At 42.2% G+C, this 23,508-nt stretch overlaps 1 protein-coding gene across 1 annotated transcript in view; it reads right to left on the reverse strand.

The window, feature by feature from the left end:
• LOC124805196 (probable cytochrome P450 301a1, mitochondrial) overlaps positions 1–23,508 on the reverse strand; it is a 210,266-nt gene that overhangs the window by 123,627 nt on the left and 63,131 nt on the right. The window contains exon 3 of the mRNA XM_047265692.1: positions 12,088–12,204. Coding sequence (XP_047121648.1) covers positions 12,088–12,204 — 117 coding nt within the window. The remainder of the gene's footprint in view (positions 1–12,087; positions 12,205–23,508) is intronic.

Genomic DNA, 23,508 nt, shown 5'->3' on the forward strand with positions numbered 1-23,508 from the left:
AATCGGATTGGGTAGAATGTCCCTAATGTCTGCCAGTTAGGCCGACAAGGTCTGTACTGAATTGTTCCCGGGATGCATAGTCGCGGTCAGGTAACTTACGGATCACGATGAGTCGGTAAATCACTGTGGAAAAAGTGTTGCATGCCGCTGTCTGACAAGCATAGAAGTGCAACATGTTTGTTTACTGAACGTTTAGGACTCCGTACCATCTGTCAATGTTTCAGTGGCGTCCGCACCGTCGTAGTCGGATTTACTCGTGGCTCTTGCAGTAGCACGAAACTGATCAACCCACCTCCGAATTGTGTGCCGTTCTGATACTATTCCATGTCTGTCAGAGTTGAGCTGCTGTTGAAACTTGCGCTGCATAGCCGCCACACTGTCACCATTTTTAACTTTTGAAATCAAATGGTTCAAATGGCTCTGAGCACTATGGGACTTAACATCTGAGGTCATCAGTCCCCTTGAACTTAGAACTACTTAAACCCAACTAACCTAAGGACATCACACACACCCATGCCCGAGGCAGGATTCGAACCTGCGACCGTAGCGTTTTGCAATCCCCCCTCCCCCTCCTCTCTTACAGTCACAAAAGCGCGATGCGTCGAGGTCAAACAGTCCATTGTAACTAAAATAGTATCCTCCCTGCTACACTCTACCCCATTTGGTTTCGGTCTCACTGTATGGCAGTACGAGCTACCAACCGTCCCTTTACAGTCTGCTAGTGGAGAGGACAGGCAGGTATACGAGAAGGGTAAGGAGAAAATGAAAGTCAGATGCTCGACGAGAGGACAAGTTCTGTAGGTATTTACTTTTGTATGTTCAGTGACCAACAGCACGTTGACATTTAGATGTTGTCAAATGGAGCGTCCGCACTCGACTTTCCTTCATGGGCAAGTGTACGCCTTCTAGGACAGTTGTGCATATTGTATCTAATTTATCTGGTGGCACAGCAAACCGTAATTTTTCGACCTGGTCGTATTGCTTTCTGTGAGTTTCATCTTTACGAAGAAGTAGGGTTTATTTCTCTAGATTCCCATAAAGGCAGAATATTTTATTTTTAAATTCCCTAAGAATCAGGTTATTCCGTTCGCTCTAAAATAAATCATAGCCAACGTTTATGAAGAAACAAGTTTTAAGAAGAAAAAACGAGGATTTAGTTAATTTCAAGCAGAAGAGTTCAGTTATTTAACGAAAAAGTGTGCAGTACACTTCCTTGCGACAGTGGTAAGTGGTACAGACCGGGAACGAATCCTTGCCGTGAACTAGGGATCGTTAACCTGGTATACCGGCCAGCCTGATTGTTGCTTATACGCGTTTTCCACGTTGGTTTAGCCAAATCCCTGGCTGATCCCCAATCTCTGCATAAGAAAGTACGATACAAAAAGCTAAAATATGGTAAACACACAACAAAGTTTACGCGATTCACTTACAGATGACGCACACAACACGCCTTAGATTAACTGACGGTTGCGACCACAAGATAAAACGAGAATAAATTTGCCGAATCGTGAAGACAACGGACCTCGTACGACTGGTTAAAGGGAGATAGCAAGGCGTCGGTGCTATTCGTATTTCTGCAGTCTACACCTAGATATTCAGCGATCACAGGCCCTGCAGACAAAGCGCTGCTTCCATAAACTGCCTCCATTTATTCATCCACCTCCGAGGCAAGTTTGTATTTCTTAACAAAGAATTTTTTTACAGGATTGGGTTGTTAGCCCAATGCCCATTGCCCAACCTTCCTCCTTTATCCGGGGTTGGGACCGGCAGTGGTTGTTGCAAGGCAACTGACCTATACTTTGTAAAAGACTGTCATGTGCACGGCAAGGAATGCATCCCTTTGTACCATGTTCCAGGATTTCATCACGTTCCATTAACGCCAGAAGAACGGTAGTTTAAATGTCTGTATGTCTGCGCTGTAATTAATCTCATCTTATAATCGCAGACCCTACGCGAGCGATAAGTGGGGAGTTGTAGCATATTACTAGATTCCTCACTTAACGCAGGTTTTTTAACTTTGTAACGAGGCTTTTGCGGGATGGTTACTATCTATCTTCAAGCGTCTTTCAGTTCAGGTTTTTCACCATCTCCGTGTCACTCTTCGCTGGATCATACGAACCGGTGGTCATTCGCGTTGTACTTCTTTGTACGCGTTCAATTTCTGCTTTAACGTACAGTAATAAATAAACACTTTTATAAATATGGTATTAACTGACCATCAGACATTAACACAGAATCTTCTGATTATTGTTTCTGGGGGAAACTGAAGTCCACAAGAAAATAAACGAAGTAGCAGCGACTGACTCTTGATGTTCCAGAAGTTCAGCATCCTTCACAGGATGTTGTTAATGTCAGATAAAAACGCAAGCAAGTTTCATTAATATTTCACAAGACCTGGACTACGGTTAAGCAGATATTCAGAGAAAATAGTTGCAACACCTGCAGTCGAGTGCTGCTAATAGAATTAGAATCCCATGGGCGTACAGCATGGAGAGACGTGAATACGGCAGTGCCAACAGAGCACAGTAATGTTGTAATTTCAGCGGCAGTTGAGCTAAGACGACGGTAGCTTAGCATACTTGGTGATGATCTAATAGTGCTGGTTGGGCGAGGGGGACTTCACTTTGCTATTGGGTCGCTTATATCGCTATCCTCTTAGTTTCCCAAGCGGACGGCTAGTGTGGTTGTGGTTACATGGTGTACTTACAGCCGTTTGCGGCGGAACCGCTAAACATTTGATGTAGTTGGCCTCTGTCATCGATGTACTCGTATAATCGTCGAACGATGGTAAAAATGTAAGGTCTCTCTTGGTCAAAGACGCCAGAGTTGGTTGGAAGGCTCCTTGTCATCTTGTATGTGGACAACGGACCCTGCCGTTTGGACGTCCTGCTATTCGTACGGCTCTTGGTAATTGCTGCATTCCGCTCCTTTCGACTGACGCAAGTGTTTATTGGTATTGATTGATTATGTACACTCAAAGACAAAGAAAACGATGCACCAAGGAGTTATGTAAGTTGGTCACAAATCGGTATTCATACAGGTCTCGATGAAAACAACAAAGCCGTAAACTCTGGTAGCTGACTGATGAATATTTAATGTTACATCCCAATTTCACCGCTCAGCTGCCGAGGTTAGTAAACAGGGGAGACGTCGATACCAGGGCATAAAGTCTTGGCAAATTTCGTGGACTCAGTTTGACAGTAACTATGGCTCGTACACAGGCGCGTGAACAATATGTCAGCATCTGCGGGAGGACCTGTAGTTGGGCTCAAAGGGTCCTCTTGGAGTAATCGGCGAATCGTTCGATATTTGAATAAGAGGGATGCCACTATTCGAGAATGTTGGCAGGAAAGGGTGAACCATGGTCGAACACAGTGGTAGTGGTCGATCTAGAGAGACGAGAGAATGTCAGGACCGAGCGTCGTCAGAGAGACACTCAGAGCCCCGGATTCATCATTATCATCGATCCGACGTTCAACTGGTGCTTCCGTGATCACGACCATTAACAGGCGGCTCTCAGAAAGGGAGCTGCGCTCATGGCGACCGTCGCGCCGACTATGTACTGACCTCTGTGCATCCAGAAACCTGTTTGGACTGGTGTCGAGTACATTCGGCGTCGAATATCACTGAATGGAGTAAAATAGTCTTCAGTGATGAGAATTTGGCAGGATACTCATCAGGAGGATATCTAGCAACTCTGTCAATCACTGCCAAGCCGAATAGTTGCTAGGGCAAGGGCCAGAAATGCACCAACGCATTACTGAGTTGCTCAATTTATGAAACTCTTTTTCTTGAATAAATTATCCAATTTTCCTGAAATTGGAATAATTTTTTTATCGTACATGTACATCACATCTACCGGTTTCCATACAATTCAGATAATTCCTTCTTGGTACGTCTTTTTTCTTTTTTGTCTTAGAATGTGTTTAGTATGATTACTTCTGCCATGATTCCGGGTCAAGTTGTCGTGGTGGTAGTGATTGCAATGCTGATGCTCGCTAGGCATAAAAAACCTTCAAGGCGAATCCCGCAGATGTATCACCGCACTATTCCTGCCTAGGTTTTACAGCGCTATTGCTGTACGATGATGACTGGGAGATAAAGAGGTTGATGCCTATACCCACAAATGAGGACTGGGTCTTATTATCTCAAGGTATTCTGGGGTTATGGTGATAGCTTATGTTCATCGGGCTCTGGCATGTAAAATGTTCTGCGGGTTGTCTGCCATAAAGCGATTGCGCTAGGCTTTTGCCATTGATGTGTTTAGTTCAGTACATACTTGGAAAGGTGAACAATGCTGTCGCCCATTTGTTCTATATGGTACGAGCCATGAGTTTCCTGAAGGTGTCCCCCAGGCGATCTGCAGGAACACTGCATTAGAGCTGGAACGGAATGGATGGAAGGTGCTGTATGCCATTTAGGGTACAGAAGTTTGAAAGTGTTTGGGACAGAAAACGAGCCCATGCCCAAGACTATTACTTTAGGTAGACCTTCTACTGAAAATAGAGGCCATTACCGATATGGAGGCCATTTGTACCACATATGCCATAAAAGTGGTCCCACGACATGTATGTGGATGTGGCCTCAGCGAACCTGCTACCATGTATATACCAGCATGCAAGCTTTTTGGTTTCTGGATACCCCAGAGCGCCCACACTGGATGCATGGCGAGCTGTGGATCTTTACGTGATTCGTAATTACTCAAACAGGGAACGATCCTGTAGGTGTTAGCTGAGCATTCTGGGACGCATTGATCAGGGGTCAAATATTTCCAGCAGTGGCCTATATATACACTGCGACCTGTACACACACTCATGGATTTTTGCATATCACAGATGATGGTCAGAGCCTCCTTTTCAACCTGTGAATAATTTCGTTGGGCAGGCATATGCAACTAAATATTCAGACCTGTCGCTTGGACAATGCAACAATATTGCTCCAATCCCATAGGAGGAGGAATCCATTGCCAGAACATCAAAGTACTCAGGGCAAAAGCGATTGAGCTGCATTAGCAGTAGAGAAGGGCTGCTTCCATTAGTAAAGCTACGCAGAAATGACGTCAGGTTTATGAAATCTGATCAGTGGTGTGGCTATTCGTGTATCGTATCCGTGCCAGTCTCTTATCTCTTTCGTGGTAATACTGCCCTTCTTTGAACTTTTTCGATGTCCTCCATCAGTCCCATTTGATGCGGATCCCATTCCGCACTGCAATATTCCAGAAGAGAGCGGACAAATGTGGTCAACGCTGTAAACCTATTGCACTTTTTAAGTCTTCAGCAAATAAATCGTAGTCTTTCTTTTGCTTACCCCACAACATTATCTACGTCTTCGTTCCTATTTAAATTACCCGTAATTGTAATCCCCAAGTATTTAATTGAATTTACAGTCTTTAGATCTGCGTGATTTTCCCTGTAACAGAAATTTAGCCGATTTCTTTTAGCACTCTAGTGGATGTCTTCACACCACACAGGTATCATGTCTAAATCATTCTGCAATTGGGTTTGATCATCTGATGACTTTAACGTTTTGTAAATGACTGCATTATCAGAAAATAATCTATGATGGCTGGTCATATTGCCTCCTACGTCGTTTATGCAGATCAGGAACAGCAGAGGGCCTGTAACACTTCTTTAGGTAATGCTAGAAATCACTTCTATTTTACTCGATGACTTTCCGTCAATTACTACGTATGTTCCAAAACTCTATTGCAAGTCGACGTTGTTGATATGGTTCTGTAGTTCAACGTATTACTCCCACTTCCTGTCTTGAGTACTGGTTTGACCGGTGCAACTTACCATTTCTATCACACAGTGAAAGTATTATGTCTTGCCCCTGGTGGTATCATCTGAAACACTTCCGGTCCGCGCCGTAGAAAGTCCCAGCAACAAGCGGCGTTCGCAAAGCGTCCGCAAGCCGCTAGACGATGGTGCAGGCGTGCTGCAAATAAACTACAAAACTGCAGAAAATCTGGCCAGTATCGTCTGCGTCAGGAAGGGACACTGGAGCGCAGTTGCTCGTCAAGTTGAGTAACTGCTACTGCAATCGCTGTTGTTGTTACTGCTAATGTTGCTGCTCCTGAAGTAAGAGCAGCCCTTGCTCTGCTGCTCAAATTTTTCTTTCAATAGATCCAGTTGTTTTTGCTGTTTTTCAAAGTGCTTAAGAATTGCTACTTTGTCTTTGCGAACTCGTTAGATCTAGATAATGCTCTGCACAGTTAATATTTATTGTCACGGACATTGTATATGTCTTGCACACATGACACGGATACCTCAACATTTAGTGTGGCCCACAGTAGTAAATAAATACTTATACAGTTACATTATTTACTGGTCATCGAACAGTAACACAACTGAAATCATCTCATCTTTGCATCCGATAAATTTAAAGCGCTTAAAAAGTACAGGGGGTAGAAGCGCTTGACGCTTAAAGTTCACAAGTTCAGCGATATCATGGAATGTTCTGAGGACACTTGATAACGTGATCATACCACAGTTGCATAGAAATCCGGAAGAAATGTTTCCATCACTGCTGTCTTTCGAAGTCTTGTCGCCATATAGCAAGGCGAGCGAAGAATTCGGAAGAGTCCAACGGAATAATGTCATAATCAGAGGCCCGCGGCATTCGCGGTGAGATGACGTTGACTTATCGTAGCTGACGATGATGTGCTGGAGATGACTGCCCAAACAGAACTGACTTCTGCCTGCTCTGTGTTCGGGGCATATCGCCATCATCCCAGTTACACGACTTTCTTCGCCGGTGATGACATGGCGGCTTGCGGTGGAGCCGCTAAACCTAGTTCGTGGTCTCGGCATCGACGGGTGTTCATCCTCCAATGGGAAAGATAAGTGCTTCCTTTATTGTTGACAATCAAAAGTAAAAAGTTTACATTTACGCTAAGGTCTATTTGCTGCTAGACTGATGCTCCTACATGAAGCTAATTGATGTCTAATCATGTAAAGTGATTAGCAATTAAGGTAGTATAATGGATATTCTTCTGAGAATTCAAAGTCAACAACTGCGCATATGCCCGTCTAAGCCACGGTGGCTGAAACAGGTAGCGCCTTCTTTTCAATTGACACACAACTTCCTCCTTCACAAGTAGCTGAATATATCTTCAAGTGCGGTACACAGTTACTTCTATCTCCACCAATACCATCTGTATCACATTTCGCGATGCACGGCTCATAAAACGTCAAAGTGTGTACACTTAGCGAGTTTGCGATCCTTTCTCACTGACTCTCGCCACACAATGCCTCCAATGAATTCGTAAACTCCCGTCTTTATCTTCACGCACTTCCTCGAAAATTTAAGATATAAGGAGTTATAAGAATATTACTTAAGATATAAGCAATTATAAGAATCTAAGTGTATGAAAGGAACGCAGTGGTTGAGAAAGGAGCGACACAGGATTGTAATCTCTCATCGACGCTATTCAATCAGTACACAAAACGAGAGATATTTGGAAAGAATATCAAAGATCACGGTGAAGAATTAAGGGCTTTGAGGCTTGACAGTGACACCGTAATTCTGTCAGATACTGCAAAGGATTTGCAAGAGTAGCTGAACGGAATGGATAGTGTCTTGAAAATAGGTTATACGATGAAATCAACAAAAGCAAAAACCAAGGTAAAGGAATGTAGTCGAATAATTCAGCTGATCCTCACAGAATTAGGAACTGAGTCACTGGTTGTAGTACAGAGGATGTGAATACATAAATCATCTGACGGGCAAAGTAAGCAGCAATTTGCAGCTCATTACTGCTGATGCTACGGTGTACGTGAAGCTGTCGTCGTTCGTGACTGTAGGAAGATATATGATGACTTCGACAAAATTTCTATTGGTGTGATGAATGGCAGCGTGCTATAAATGTAGAGAAATATAATTTAACGCAAACGTGTAGCAAAAACAGGTCTGTTAATGTTCTAACACAGCGTTAGTGGCGTGCTGTTTAACACAATTGCATTGATTAAATATCTATGTGTAACGTTGCAAAACGATATCAAATGGAACGAGTACGTAAGCATAGAGAAGACGAAAGGTCGAGAAAAGTGGGAGAATTTTGGGAAAGTATGGTTCATCTGTAAACGAGACAACATATAGAACACCAGTGCGACCCACTCTTCAGTACTGCTAGAGGGTTTGGGATGCCGACCAGATCGGATTAAAGGAGGACACAGATGTTTATGACCTGTAGATTCGATCATAACGTAAGTGTTACACAGATGCTCCGTGAATTCGAATGAGAATCTCTGGAAGGAAGACGACTTTCTTTTCACGAGGCACTACCGAGAAAATTTTGAGAAGCTCCATTTTAAGTTGACTGAAGACCGATTCTACAGCAACCAATGTACATTTCGCATAACAAGCTCGAAGAGGAATTAGGTCTCGTACGGACGATTATAGGCAGCCGATTTTTCCCTCAGTCTGTTTGAGAGGGGAAGAGGAAAGGAATGGACTAGTAGTGGTGCAAGGTACCCTCCGCCACGTTCCTTACGCTGCGCTGGCTTGCGGAGCATTTATGTAGACGTAGATAGATGTAGGTAGAATATAGAGTAGCAATAGAAAGAAAAGTCTTTCTGAAAAGAGAAAATTGTTAAAATCGAATATAAATTTAAGTGGTAGACTTCTATCTGAAGATATTTGTATGGAGTGTAGCTCTGTACGGAAGTTAAACGTGGATGATAACACGTTCAGACTAGACTGTAGGGAAGCTAAGTTTCTACAGCGAATGGAAGAAGCTCATAAAGCAAGTACGAAAGGAGAGATGAATGTCAGTTACGAAAGATTAAGATCACATATAACGAACAAATCGTCAGAACCCAGTTGATTGCGTCCACGCAAGCTTGCGTGTGTGTGTGTGTGTGTGTGTGTGTGTGTGTGTGTGTGTGTGTGTGTGTGTGTTTGTCTAGAGCAGATGGATATAATGAGTGAATGGACAACAAAAATTTAACATGGGCCTCATCAGGCACCTTCTCTAGAGCTTCTTCCATTTCTTTTTCTGTCCATTTGGAGTTGTTCCTAGTTGTGCCCTACCGGGTGTTATATCGCCATCTAATTCTGCGTCTTCCTCTTCCTCTCGTTCCATCTATTGTCCTGAATAATACTATTCTAGTTAGTCTAGGCCCGTCATTTTTGGTACGCGGCCTGCCCCCATCTCAACTTTCTGTTCTCCAGCACTTCGACGTTGTTGTGGTGTTTGTACGGCTCCAGTAGCTCTTTATTTTCTTCATCTCCTCCATTCCATGTTATTTTCATCAGTTACGTGTCCGAAAACTGTACTTAGTATTTTCATTTCGAATATTAAGAATATTTTTTCATCTTTACTTATAAATACTAACGCTTCACATCCATATAATGTTACCGGTAAGAGAAGGTTTCGGTACAAGTGAATTTCGAGGTTGGTTCTTATGTGTTAAAATGTTGATATAACTAAAAAATATGTTGTTAGGTACACTTAGGCTGGCATGTACTCCTATGTCCGTTCTGCTGACTTTACTAAGAAGTCTACCTAAGTACTTGAAGCGCTCAAATGTCTTCGGATTTTCGTACTTCAGACATTGTCTTCTCTTCATTCACCCGTAACCCTGATTTCTCAGAGATTTTATACTAATTTTGCATTTTTATGGTTAATTCTGTTTTGAAGCTGCTTATTGCTACATCATGTGCATAACCAGGTCTAGTAAATATCGCCCCTGAACTTGGGTCCACTGAGGATCGATCTTTCCTAAGTTAAAGAAAACAGGAGAAATTGCGTCCCCTTCTCTCAGTCCAGTACACGCCTTAAAAGACATTAACACTTTAGAAATATTCTTGAACGATTTTCTAAAACTAAACAGACTTTTAAAACCAAGATTTCGATGTTCTGAAAACGGAAAATGTACAATCAGAATGAATCATTTTGATGTGAATAATTTTGATACAAGGCAGTGAGACATTGTCTAACTTCGAAAATGGATGGAGAGATGCATGTTCTAAATTAGTAGGAGCGAAAGGAAAACAACCAAATAGATCAGGGACGAAACTACAGTGGAATATGGAATTAAGAGGACAATGTAAATGATATGGATATTATCAGGGCCGGCCGAAGTGGCCGTGCGGTTAAAGGCGCTGCAGCCTGGAACCGCAAGACCGCTACGGTCGCAGGTTCGAATCCTGCCTCGGGCATGGGTGTTTGTGATGTCCTTAGGTTAGTTAGGTTTAACTAGTTCTAAGTTCTAGGGGACTAATGACCTCAGCAGTTGAGTCCCATAGTGCTCAGAGCCATTTTAACTATTTTTTTTTATATTATCAGAGCGTGTCACTGGTCGAAAGCATGAGAAATAGACCTAGGATGTGGTTATTTGGATTCTAATAAACAAAAAAAGAAGCTACGACCTAAAGAAGTCAGAGTCGTGGCAGCAGAATGAATGTTTTGACACTACATGGTAAAATCGAGAAGGAAGCCTTACGTACCAGTGAGTGTAAAAATGGATTATAATGACGATATGACAATGACGATTATTTTCTTTTTAAGCCTAAGACAAAAAACTGACGCGCCATGAAGGAATTATCCGAATGGGACAGTAATCGGCAGATGTGATGCACATGACAAACCAATTATTTCAATTTCAGAAAAATTGGTTGATTTATTGAAGAGAAAGAGCCAAAATTAAGCAAGTCAATAGCGCGTTGGTCCACTTTTGGCAGTTATGCAAGCAGTTATTCGGCTTGGCATTGATTGGTAGTGTTATGGATGTCCTTTTGAAGAACATTGTAGCAAATTCTGTCCAAATGGCGCGTTAGATCGTCAAAATCTTGACCTGGTTGGAGAGCCTCTCCATAATGCTCCAAACATTCTGAGTTTAGGAGAGATCTGGCGGCTCTTCTGGCCACAGTAGGGAATTGCAAGCAGGAAGACTAGCAGTAAAAACTCTCGCTGGGTGCGGCCGGGCATTACCTTGCTGAAAGGTCAGAATGGATAGCCCTGAAGGGCAACAAAACGGTGTGTAGAATGTCGTCAACGGACCGCTGTGCTGTAAGGATGCAACGGTTGGTACTGCTATGAAATCGTCGCAGCTCAGTCCGAAGCGTGACTCATCAGTGAAACCCCGTTTCTGTGAGGCGCTTAATAATGGTCCTTTCGTCAATGAAGCACGTGGGATGGTGATGATGAATGCAAGGCTCTGAGTGTCTCGCTGACGGTTGTCCAGTCCTAAGATTCTGTCGTCTCTCTAGGTCAACCGCTTCCGTCTTGACGCTGACGGTCACGGTTCACCCATTCCTGCTAACATTGGTGAATAGTGGCATCGCTTCCTATTCAAAATGACTAGCGTTTCGTCGATTACTCCAGTTGGCTTTTTTGAGACCAACTACACTTTCTCTCTAAAATGCTATCTACATATGAAGGACTTATTTCAATAGTGGTACAAGTCTATTTTTGTTCATATTGAGATACAGTGTCCTATAGTTAAATGAGCGTTGAAAAATCTGCAGTTGAGGTACCAGAAATATTCTAGCAAATGGCTTCTTGCTAGATATGAACCTTACTTTCTGTTTGTTTGGATATTTCGTTTCAGAAGCATTATAGACAGAAAAGTGGAGGTAATGGACTTGTACCACTATTGAAATAAGCCCTTCATATATTGCTCACGCACCACTATAGAGGTTTCTGTCCAATTGTATCCGAGAAATGAAATTCGAAAACACCTTATGCCCTGGTATCGACGTGCCCCTGTTTACTAGCCTTGCCAGCTACGCAGTGAAATTGCGCTGCAGCGTTACACATTCATCGATCGGCCGCCAAAGTTTACAATTATGCCTTTTCCTGTCATACCTGTACAATAGCTATTTGTGACCAATTTGCCTAACTCCTTCGTGGTGCTATTTTGTTTTTCAATTTTTGTCCTATGGTGTGTTATTTACTTGATTTTATCAGGCTCCTGAAGTTGACGATAACGTTGAAACTGGATGTTATTAGGCTTGCATTTATATGTATTTACAGACAGGCCTTACATGCGGAGAAGCCCCAGAGCCTCCCGGCCAGCAGAGTTCCCATATAACTTGGACGTGACTTCACGAGTACGAGTGTTGCACAGAACAGAGACTCACCTGCGGACCAGGTCCTCCGCGGCCTGCTGTATGGGCGCCACGTAGAGCCGTGCCGTCCTGGGCTGCAGCATCGGCTGCTGCACCCTGCTGCGAAACGCCTGCCAGTCCTCGCCGTGCCTGCAACACCGCAAGAGGCCGTGGCCATGGTCTTGATATTTATCAAACTCTGGGATGATCATCACATAACGTGAATTAAATAATTAAACCTTCATTACATTTCGAACTAACGTCCTTCGTCTACATCAGTATGATATGTTGCCCTCACGAACACGAATGTCATCTTGAGAACTATCTTGCAATGCCTGTATAACGTGCCTTGTAACCTCATGAAGACTGCTGGACGGAGACTGGTGTGAAAGTAACAGGATGGGGAGGGGGTGGGTATCATGATAGTCATGGCTTAGCCTCCCCATTCCAAAAAAGGCAAAAGTACTGTACTAACACCGATTCAACTAAAATATTAAGTTTGCATTAAAACCTGCAGTCCAGCCAGCATAGCGACTATGCGTTTGGAGGTAACAAGAGTGGGGGACAACGGTTGAGCAGCTTCTACAAGCCATACATTTCTGCAGTCAGTGCTGAGCGACGGTTGAGGTGGTGTAGAGACCAACGCCACTGGACAGTGGATGGCTGGAAACGAGTGATTTGGTGTGATGAATCATGCACTGCCCTTTGGCAATCCGACAGAATGGTTTGGGTTTCGCGAAAGAGTTATGTTCGGCAAATGTCTTGGAGAACAATGCCTGCTGTCATGTATAGTGCCAACAGTGAAACATGGAGGGGGTGAATAACGACATGGGGGCGTTTTTCGAGGTGAAATAGATGCGGAAACATGTGAATACGTTTTACGGTAGTGTGCACTGCCTACAGTAGAGATATAATTCCAAGATAGCTGCTGTACGTATCTGCATAATGACCCTGTCATAAGGCAGCATTTGTGAGGAAATGGCCTGGGGACTATAACATTCCTGTAAAGGACTAGTCTGCCGGAAGTAGAGACTTGAACACAATGGGTGAACTAGAACACGATTTCACTCCAGAGTCCAGCGTCTGTCTACGCTAACTCTTCTGGTTCCAGCTCCTAAGAATGGGCTGCCATTCCTCCACAGACATCAGATGCCTCACTGGATGTACCTGTAGCAAAGCTGTCATAGAGGTAAAGGGAGAGACATTCCATATAACGTCTGCTAACAGGCAGCACCCGTTGTCTGGAGTAGCATCTTCGACTCAGTTCAAACCACGCCACTTCTTAAATTTTGGATAAAAATCATCAGCAGTGGTGGCTGAAGACTTCCGGCGTAAGAAGTCGCCCTCATTCTACCAACGGCCTTCTCAAAGAGGACGAAGGAGCGGACTGAGGTTCACGGCACTCTCTTGCCCTTGGGGTGCCAAACTGCCCCTAAAAGACGGAAGAATCAGCAATTATCAACGGTAAAAGGATGCAGAAGGCAATGGAAACCACTACATTAAAGACAGATAATGTATCAACAGGACACGTGGCCTGTATTTGAAAAAGTGTCTTGATGATATCTCTATTAGCAAAAGATTCCGTGCTAGTTCCGTATCAACAGGACACGTGGCCCATATTTGAAAAAGAGTCTTGATGATCTCTTTATTAGCAAAAGATTCCGTGTTAGTTCCTCATCCGGTTCTGGGGGAGGTGACTGCTAACGGGAAGGTGACCATAAGAAAAAGACTAAATAACTAAGAAAAGGGTAATGTTCTACAAATCAGGGCGTGGAATGTCAGCGGAAATTTGAGCGTGATACGGAAAATAGAAAATCTGAAAAGGAAATGCTAAGGATATGGTGAGGGTGACTGAAGTGAAACCGAAAGAAGACAAGCATTTTTGGTCAGACAAGTATAGGGTAATATCAGAAGCAGTAGAAAATGGTACAACGAAAGTAGGATTCGTTATGAACAGGAAAGTAGGGTAGAGAGTGATTGCTGTGAATTGGTCGTTGATAGGCTTGTTTCCATCAGAATCGACAGTAAACCAACACCGACAACGATAGTTCAGGCATACATGCCGTCGTCGCAAGCGGAAGATGAAGAGATATAGAAAGTTTACGAGGGTATATTGAACCGGTAATTCAGTTCCTAAAGGGAGATGAAAATCTAATAGCCATGCGGGACTGGAATGTGGTTGTAGGGGAAGGAGCAGAAGAAAGGGTTACCGGAAGAATAAGGGCTTGGTAGTGGGAATGTAGGAATGAAAGAGGAGAAAGACTAACTGAATTCTGACACAAGTTCCAGATGGTAATAGCGAATACTGGTTCAAGAATCGCAAGCGGAGGAATTATGCTTGTAAAAAGCTGGAAGATAACAGGAATATTTCAGTTGTATTACGTCACGGTCAGGCAGAGATTCCGAAATCAGATATTAGATTATAAGGGGACACAATCACATTCGGATCACAGTTTGGTAAGGACGAAGAATAGGCTGAAGCTTAAGGGAAGGAAGAATCAGAGTGCAAAGAATTGGCATTCGGAAGTATAAGAAATGAAGAGTTACGCTTGAAGTTCTCTGACATTACAGATGCGGCGCTAATGAACAGTTCAGTAGGCAGTTCAGCTGAAAGAGAATTGACACTCTGTGAGTTGCCTGTTTATATGTTTGTATGTTGGCAGCGCGATAGACTGCATTAATAACTGACAGCGCTGTGTGCCCTCTGTAAGAGACTCTGTGGCTGGTCGGACTTGCAGTTGTAGGTGAACAACCAGTAGTGATGGCAGTTGTAGGTGTTTAGCCAGCAGTGATGGAGGTTGGAATTTTATAGTTAGCAGTGATGGAGGTTAAAGGTCTGAAGTGTTAGCGCGACCGGACGGTCTGGTCATGGACGATTATATAATTTTTTGAACTGGATGTCACATTATTAAGGCAAAATTGGTAAATACATTGTTTGCTCTGCAACAAAATCTTTCCTTTGCTAACCACTTACCTTTTAGTAATTAGAACCTACAGTAGTTAGAATATTTTATTTAGCTGGCTGTATTGGTGCTTGGTGTATCGCTGTAGTTCGTATAATGACGATTTTCTGTGAGGTAAGTGTTTTATGAAATGTATAGGTTATTATTAGGATTTCTTCTAATTCAGGGCCATTCTTTTGTGTTAATTATTTGAGTAGTCAGATTGCCTTTCAGTTGAATTTGTCAGGAATAATTCTGTAGGTCAGATATGAAATGCTAAAGACAAACAAAGTGACAGTACGTTCAATTTCACTCAGCAGTTTAAGCAGGTTCACTTGCATTCAATTTCACTCGGCAGTTTCAGAATTAAACTAAGAAGTTTCACCATCTCAGTTATTGCAGTTCAAGTAAAAAATTTTATTAAATTAAGAAGTTTCAACTCTAAAAAGAGCAATCACAGAAGTTGGAGAGAAAAACATAGGTACAAGGACGGTAACTGCGAAGAAGGAAACTGAGGAATACAGAATCACAAGTCACTTACGAATGAACCAAATAGTAAGTGCTGTAATTCCAAGACGATGCGCTAAGGTTACATGTTTACATGAAAAGTGCAAAGAACTTGCAAAAGAAATGTTTCTTGAATGCACTGACTCAGCTTATAGAAAAGTCAAAGCAATCCTTAGTTGAAATTAAAAACAAGGGCAGTAACATTAAGAGTGAAATGCAAATTCCACTGTTAAATGCAGAAGATGGTGTGCATATATGAAAAGAATACATTGCTGCCTCTTTAGGGGGAGGATTTACCTGATGACGTGACAGAAGAAGATACAGGAGTGGATAGGGAAGAGATAGGGGTTCCAATATTAGAATCAGAATTTAGAAGGGCTTTGGAATACTTACAATCAAACAAGGTAGAAGGGATATATAACATTCCATCGGAATTTACAAAATCATTGGGGGCAGTGGCAGCACAAATATTATTCACGTTGGTTGTAGAATGTTTTAGACTGGCGATATAGGGCCAGACTTCGGAAAAAATATCGCACAGTCAGCTTAACAGTTCATGAATCCAAGTTGCTGACAAGAATAATGTACTGAGAAATGGAGAAGAAAACTGAGGATCTGTTAGATGACAATCAGTCTGGCTGAAGGAAAGGTGAAGGAGCCAGAGAGGCAGTAATAGAAGCAAGACTGAAGAAAAATCAAGACACTTTCGTGGAATTTGTCGACCTGGAAAAACCGTTCGACAGTGTAAGATGTTCTAAATCCTGAGAAAAATACAAGTAGGGATAAGCTATAGGGAGAGACGAGTAATGTACAATATGTACAAGAGCCAAGAGGAAATAATAAGAGTGGACGACCAAGAACGGAGTGCACAGATTAACCCCATAATTCCCAACACCATTCCCCTTAGTCATAAAAATTTTTATTTCACCAAAACCTCTTATTTTTGCTTCTTTTCACTATTTCATGCGCGATTCTAACTCTTTTGAAATTTTCCAACCTAAAATTTTAATGTGACACGTTTGTCATACCGGGCAACAGAGAGCATAAAATACTGGATACTAAACATTTTCTTAGTATTATAATTTAATTTAAAGGTTCTAGTTCAAAAATCGCCTTTATTCTTATTTTATGGAATATTCTGTTTTGGAAAATGAATATATTAATACTAGCTTACTTTCAAATGCATTTATTTATAATTATTACATATAGTATGAAGTAAATGACATTATTAACATAAAACAGCAAGTCACCATGTATATCTCACAGCCTGGTTGTTTTTTGCTGGAAAACAGCAGTTGATTCACTTAAGAGTACATTATGCAAAATTGTTAATACCTTTTCACAATAAAATAGAAAAAAAGCATCTGAAATTATTATGCAAATCACTTTGTCAGTTTTTATGTATGAAATCTTCTGAAAGAATTTCTATCTTTATTTAAGCACAAAAATGCATCAGGTTTTTCACACTACTTATATGGTACCGTCTTCACATATATCTTACATCGTCCTCTCCTTTACTTCCATATAAGCCAATGATCATACTTGTCCTTTTGGCAGTCTACAACTGGCAGAACTGTTCTCGCAGCGCTCTTCTTCTTTTTTGACATGTCATCTTTATTTGGACGTCATCGCTTTGATTTGGCTTTCTCTGCCAGTACCATTCCACCCACAATTTCTGCTTGGAACTTGCGCAGTGGAACGTGTCGTTCTCGAAGAAAGTTGCAGTCCTTACGGTATTTCAGCCAACTGTTGACTACGGCAACTTCAATTGTGTGCCAGAAGATGTATAAATAGCACCTCCTTGATTTTATGTGGTATTTGTGTAGTGATGATAGTTTGTTCATCAGATCAATACCAACCATACAGGTGTTGCAGGCTAAGATAACATCTGTTATTGGGACTTGCACATATTCTCTTTGTGATTTGTCGCACCTGTTTGCCGGATCCTGGGCTCAATATCAACGAAAGATGACAGCAGAGCAACAAGTCTGTTGTCCTACCATCTCACTACAACGAATCGCCCTGTGTGGTCTATTAGACTTGCTATTGCTCCTCGCCCTTCATTTCAAAAAACTGCAATAATATGACGATAATGAATGCAACAATGTTACCTGGCGTGCCATTCTCAGCGGTCGGATGACGAAATTACCTTGGTGCGCTTTGTCCGCACCATAGATTGACATGAAGGCCACCAGAGATTGCAAGAGAGGAGTCAATAGATGTGTAACACCAAGCATCAAGCAGAAAGGAAGCACACGATAGTCTCTGAACAACTTCAAACCCAATTTGACCAGTATCACGCATCGCATTAGAGGGTTAAAAAGGGTGTAAGAGAGCGATGTAGTCTTCCGTTCCTGCTGTTGAATCTATACGTCGGAGAAGCAAGGATGGAGTTGAAAGAAAGCTTCAAGAGTGGGGCTAAAATTCAAAGTGAAAGGACATCAGTTTTAAGATTCACTGATGACATTTCTTTCCTCAGTGTAAGGGATGAAGAATTACAGGACCTGTTGACAGGAATGAAAAGCCTAATGAATACAGAATATGGATTTAGAGTAAATCGAAGAAAGACAAAGGTTATGAGAAGTATCAGAAATGAGAACAGCGAGAAACTTAACATCGTAGTTGGTGATCACGAAGTAGATGAATTTATGGACTTCTGCAACGTAGGCAGCAAACTAACCCACGACGGACGGAACGAGGAGAACATTAAAAGCAGAGTAGCACTGGAAAAAAGGGCATTCCTGGCCAAGAGAAGTATACCAATGTCAAACGTAGGCCTTAATTTGGAGAAATTTCTGAGAATGTACGTCTGGAGCACAGCACTGTATGGCAGTGAGACATGGACTGTGGGGAAACCAGAACAGAAGAGAATCGAAGCATTTGAGATGTGGTGCTCCAAAAAAATGTCGAAAATTAGATGGATTGATAAGATAAGGGATGAGTAGGTTCTCCGCAGAATAGGCGAGGAAAGGAAATTATGAAAACACCGACAAGAAGAAGGAACAGAACAATAGAACACGTGCTAAGACATCGGGGACTAGCTTCCATAGTACCAGAGGGAGGGACCGGTGACCTCAGCAGTTTGGTCCCATAGAAGCTTACCACCAGAGGGAGCTGTAAAGAGTAAAAACTGTGGAGGAAGATAGAGACTGGGAGACATCCAGCAAATAATTGAGGACGTAGGTTGCAATTGCTAGTCTGACTGAGCATCAGACCACTCAGAAGACCGACGACTCAAAAAAAAAAAAAAAAAAAGAAAGAAAGAAAATAGGTGTCCACGTACTTTCGACCAGACAGATTATATTGGGTGGGGAGGAGGTTGGGGATACAGTGGAGAACTGTGAAGCCGCCTCCCTCCCGGACCGATCCTTGGATCCGCGTCTGACAGTATACACCTTTGCATGGCGTCCCAGACATGCCCTATGGGCGACAAATAAGGGGGAATCCACACATTCCTCAGTTGCGTTTGCTGTGTGAACTTCAGTGTTCCAGTGATATCTAACGTTTTCCTGCTGAAATATCCCTTTTAGTACGATTATCACGAAGGATATGAAAACAGGTTTCCCGTTCTTGCCAGCAGTCACCATCCTTTCAACATTTACCAAATTGGTCCTGTTGACAGGTCCAGTTCCAGGAGATGCAAGTGTCTGGTTTAGAGAATCGCTGCTTCCTGTGACCTTTCAATAGGTCTTCTAGAGACACGTTGTCATCGATCTGACCACCACAAAGAAGATCGATAGTCATCGCTGAACTCCGCAAGAAGCCACAATGTCCCAGTTGACTCTGACTGTACACCGAGTAACTCTCTGTTTTTTGTGGTACTATGTCAAAGGTAAACGATGCATGGCAACCCGAGATCTCAACACAGCTTCTAGCAATCTTTCCCGCGGTTCGTTGTGACACTGACTATAACTTATGTCCAGATTTCATACGTCTATTCGTGACACCTAGTCGAAAAATCCCGTGAGATTTCGTTGTGCAGTCCTTGTGGAAGAGCCCGTGCTTACTCTTCTTGGCATGAGTTTGTCCTAGGTCCACCTCGTCACCACTTGTGCATCAGTCACTGCGCCATGGACACCTGTTCGTGCTATTTATCGGCATGATTTTCCTATGTCGCTTATGTCATTTTTACTTTTCTTAAAGTTCTAAAACGGCCTTAAATTGCTCGTCCGTGTCATCTAGGTGCGCTATGTTGCGATCTCCACTTGTAAAGTTCCAGTAACATTACAAACGCCTAACAGTTATCGTGTACTCTCACCATTCTTCAACTATAGGCATCGAATTTTCTTGTACTGAAAATACTGAAAATAAGCTCGTATAAGGGTGAAATTGCAATCAACATATCGCACAACACAAGAGTATCAGTTTAATTAAGTTCCGACAGTGTAATTGTTTCATGCTAGCATATAATCCGAGGAAGGTGATGACTTTCAAAATACAAGGTGTAAGTGCAACCGCTGTTGGTGACTCCAGAAGGTGTACTAAACAACATTACATCAATATTAACGTCATCTGCAGAAGAACAATTATAGCCATTATGTGTCATATGTTTTTAGCTTGGTTACTACCTCCAAGAACATGTGCCAAGAGCAAGCCATTAATGCTTATTTTCCTCTGGGCAGCAGGTCAGATATTGGTGGGCACATGGATGCAAAATGGATTGTCTATACCGACAGGCGTAGTCCGTTTAGTAGTGCAGTACAACTATGCAGAAAACATCGGATCAGAAAGTTTGTGGCAAGATTTGTCGATGTACAGAAAAAACAACAAACACACTGATGTGTGCGCGCATTGAAACAGGTCTATTGAGAGTTTGTTATTTGCATTTCTGGAATTTGTATATACTTTGGATGTCTCAAACGCTAAGTGACAATTTAGAATCGCTTTTTATTCGTACGCAATCCTTGTTCAGAGTAACTCTGTCGCCGGGAGATGTGTCTCTCTCTCCCTCCCCCCCCCCTCTCTCTCTCTCTCTCTCTCTCTCTCTCTCTCTCTCTCTCTCTCTCTCTTTCTCTTTTGCAGCCGGCCGAAGTGGCCGTGCGGTTCTAGGCGCTGCAGTCTGGAACCGCGAGACCGCTACGGTCGCAGATTCGAATCCTGCCTCGGGCATGGATGTGTGTGATGTCCTTAGGTTAGTTAGGTTTAACTAGTTCTAAGTTCTAGGGGACTAATGACCTCAGAAGTTGAGTCCCATAGTGCTCAGAGCCATTTGAACCATTTTTTCTCTTTTGCAGCGAGAAGTGCAGGAGTTCCATCGTTTGCGCAGTAGTGAGAAAGACGCCGAGCGGAGCACTCATGATAATGTTGACGTAAAGTTAAGTGCATCTATGTTTAAGTACAATGATTTTTGTTTTAATATTGTGAAACAGAGAACAAGGATTTGATTTGTGATTTAGAATGAGATGAGATGTAAGGATAGTAAACAAAAGTGTGAAGAGGAATGAAGGTAATATTTTTTATTTAGTGTCACTGCAATCGTGCATATCATTGTTGAATGACACATCCATATCAGGGAGCTTTAGATTTTTCATTAAAGATTGTGTAATTTTCACTGTAAGGAATTTTTTTATGTTTATCAATTATTTGTCTGACTTTTGTGAGAGTAAGAGTTTGATATTAATGTTGCCCTTTGGCAATGGTAATGAGTGTTGTAACATGAATTTCGTACAAGTAATAATATAACAGATAATTTAAAAACAGTCCGTTATATTTCATCTAAAAGCATTGGCCATATCTTCGATCCAAGTCAGTTTTATTTAAAGTGTGTCTCACTCAATGATGGGTATAAAACAGTTTACTTGTTGTTTGGAGCATTGCACTAAGCTCTCAGCAACAGTTGTTAGAAATTTGCAGCTAGCGCACAGAGGGAAGCAAGCACCACATACCCAAGCTCACTATGAGGTAAGATATTTTCATTTCACGTTCAGTTTGCTACGAAAATTATCATCGCACAGGGACCATTTTAAGAACAGCATTATTAGCAGATCATTAACGCACTTTATTTAGTTACAGATATTAAGAGTGAAGTTCAGGATTTAATAAGTTTTTACCTTTTTAGAAATATCATAAAACAGGGGCAAATTCAGGTTGTATTCTCGTAGGCAGATATAGTTAGTTTATCTCGCAGCGCAAAGTCACTCAAAGCTGAAAGACAGCAAGGTTACTACCATGCCAGTTCAAAATCAAATCAAACGAAAACAAAATAGTAAAGGAAACTGTCAGTATTAAGATAACACATGTAAAAGTATTTGTACTTATACCAATTACCCTGTATAACAAAAGATAAAGAGAAAATATGCTGAAAAGAGAGACAGCTTGAGGGCCACATACTACAGGGCACTCCAGAGCCGCATAGATCTACAGAGGACACAAAGGGATGAAAGACGGCACAGCGATATAACTGATGGAAAAAACATACTTTTTTAACAGCTAGAGTCTCAGTGCAGCCTCTGCTCGGTGACGTCATAGTAAAAATTATTGGTAGCAGCAGCACTCTCCAGATTTAGTTTTTCTTCAGCTCCTCAAACCGATTATGCCAAATCGAGGGATGACTCCTAAAGAAGAACTAGTCGTTGAAGAGACGCTACAAGCCAACTTTTCTCCCTTTCCTTTAAATTACTCATGGCAAGTTTCATGTGGCACAAATGCCCAACGACCTCTGGATTATTTGTTGGGTATATTCCAGTCTCTCTCTTCCCCTACAGGTTTTTTCCCTTTACGACACTAGTACCACGCAAGTTATTGTCGTATGTCTTAACAGGTGTCCCACCATCCTGTCTCTTCTTTTAATGAATCTTTTCCACATATTTCTTTCCTTGCCGTCTCTGCGAAGGACGTCCTCCTTTATTATACTGGAGCGGTCACAACACGAGAACAAGTTTGGTGTCGGAGCTATATTAGTTTACTTTTTCAAGTGACGTTGTATTAACTTTTCCTGAAAGAAGTTCGGGTTTCGATTGCTTGTGAATAACGAGGCTATGACGACGAGAAAATCTGATCCGCGCTGTTGCATATATCGTCCCGCAGGGTGACTGATCTAGTGATACCTCTCAAACTTGAAATCAGAACTGTTGTACATAAATTTGAAACATCATCCTTTCATTCCGTGTCTTAACCCCGCCTTAACCTCACTTGTTCTAAATACCGGTGTAATTTTATACAGCAGATATTCGACGTTTCAAATCCCACCAGTGCCAAAAAACGTGAACGTACGCATTGTTTGAGAAATTGTTAGAAACGCTGAGATTATAAGTCCGGCGCGCTTTAAGAGACACTGCAGCAAGTAAACGAGTGCAAAGCAGTGGAAACTCGTTCGGTGGATACCAGTCTATCCGCTTAGGTTGCGCCATTCCCATCGGTTTACTCAGATCAGCAAAATTCATCAAATACCTGCAGCGGCGACGCGGGACTGGTGCAAATTGGAACGGCCATTTACGATCGAACGGTGAAAACGAAAGTGTGGAAATCCCGTATACTTAGCGCTCTACTTGTCCTATCGTTTCGCAAAACTGCCCGCCTTACATTTGTGGTTAAAACGCAAACATGGGGAGAATGTCTGCTTGCCCACAGTTACATTGTTCTGTCTATACGTAGACTTACAACACTGTTGCCACAGTATGTTTCGATAACGTTCTACTTAGAGTTCACATACCTTAATTTGAACAGGGTTATCATAAAGCATATAACGCGTTCCTCTAGATTACCTCACGCGCAGAAAAGAAGCTCGGACACAATGAAATATGGAAAAGAGAGCATAAACAGTAACCTCATACTTTTACAGTTGATGACGTGACATATAAAGAAGTACTCGTGTTCAGTAAAAAAACAGAGTACCTTAAACAATTAGTGATAGGACATCTACTTTAGCATGTTCTGCAGAAATGATCAGTATTTCAGTCACTTCAGTTCAGTAAGTGTCTTGTTGCCTACTAAACCAAGGGTCCGCCATGGCCCCTGATAACTCGTTCCATGCCTAATGGCATCGACGCGAATGGCGCAAATGGCG

The sequence above is a fragment of the Schistocerca piceifrons genome, chromosome 7, assembly GCF_021461385.2.
Source record: "Schistocerca piceifrons isolate TAMUIC-IGC-003096 chromosome 7, iqSchPice1.1, whole genome shotgun sequence".
Taxonomy (NCBI): Eukaryota; Metazoa; Arthropoda; class Insecta; order Orthoptera; family Acrididae; genus Schistocerca; species Schistocerca piceifrons.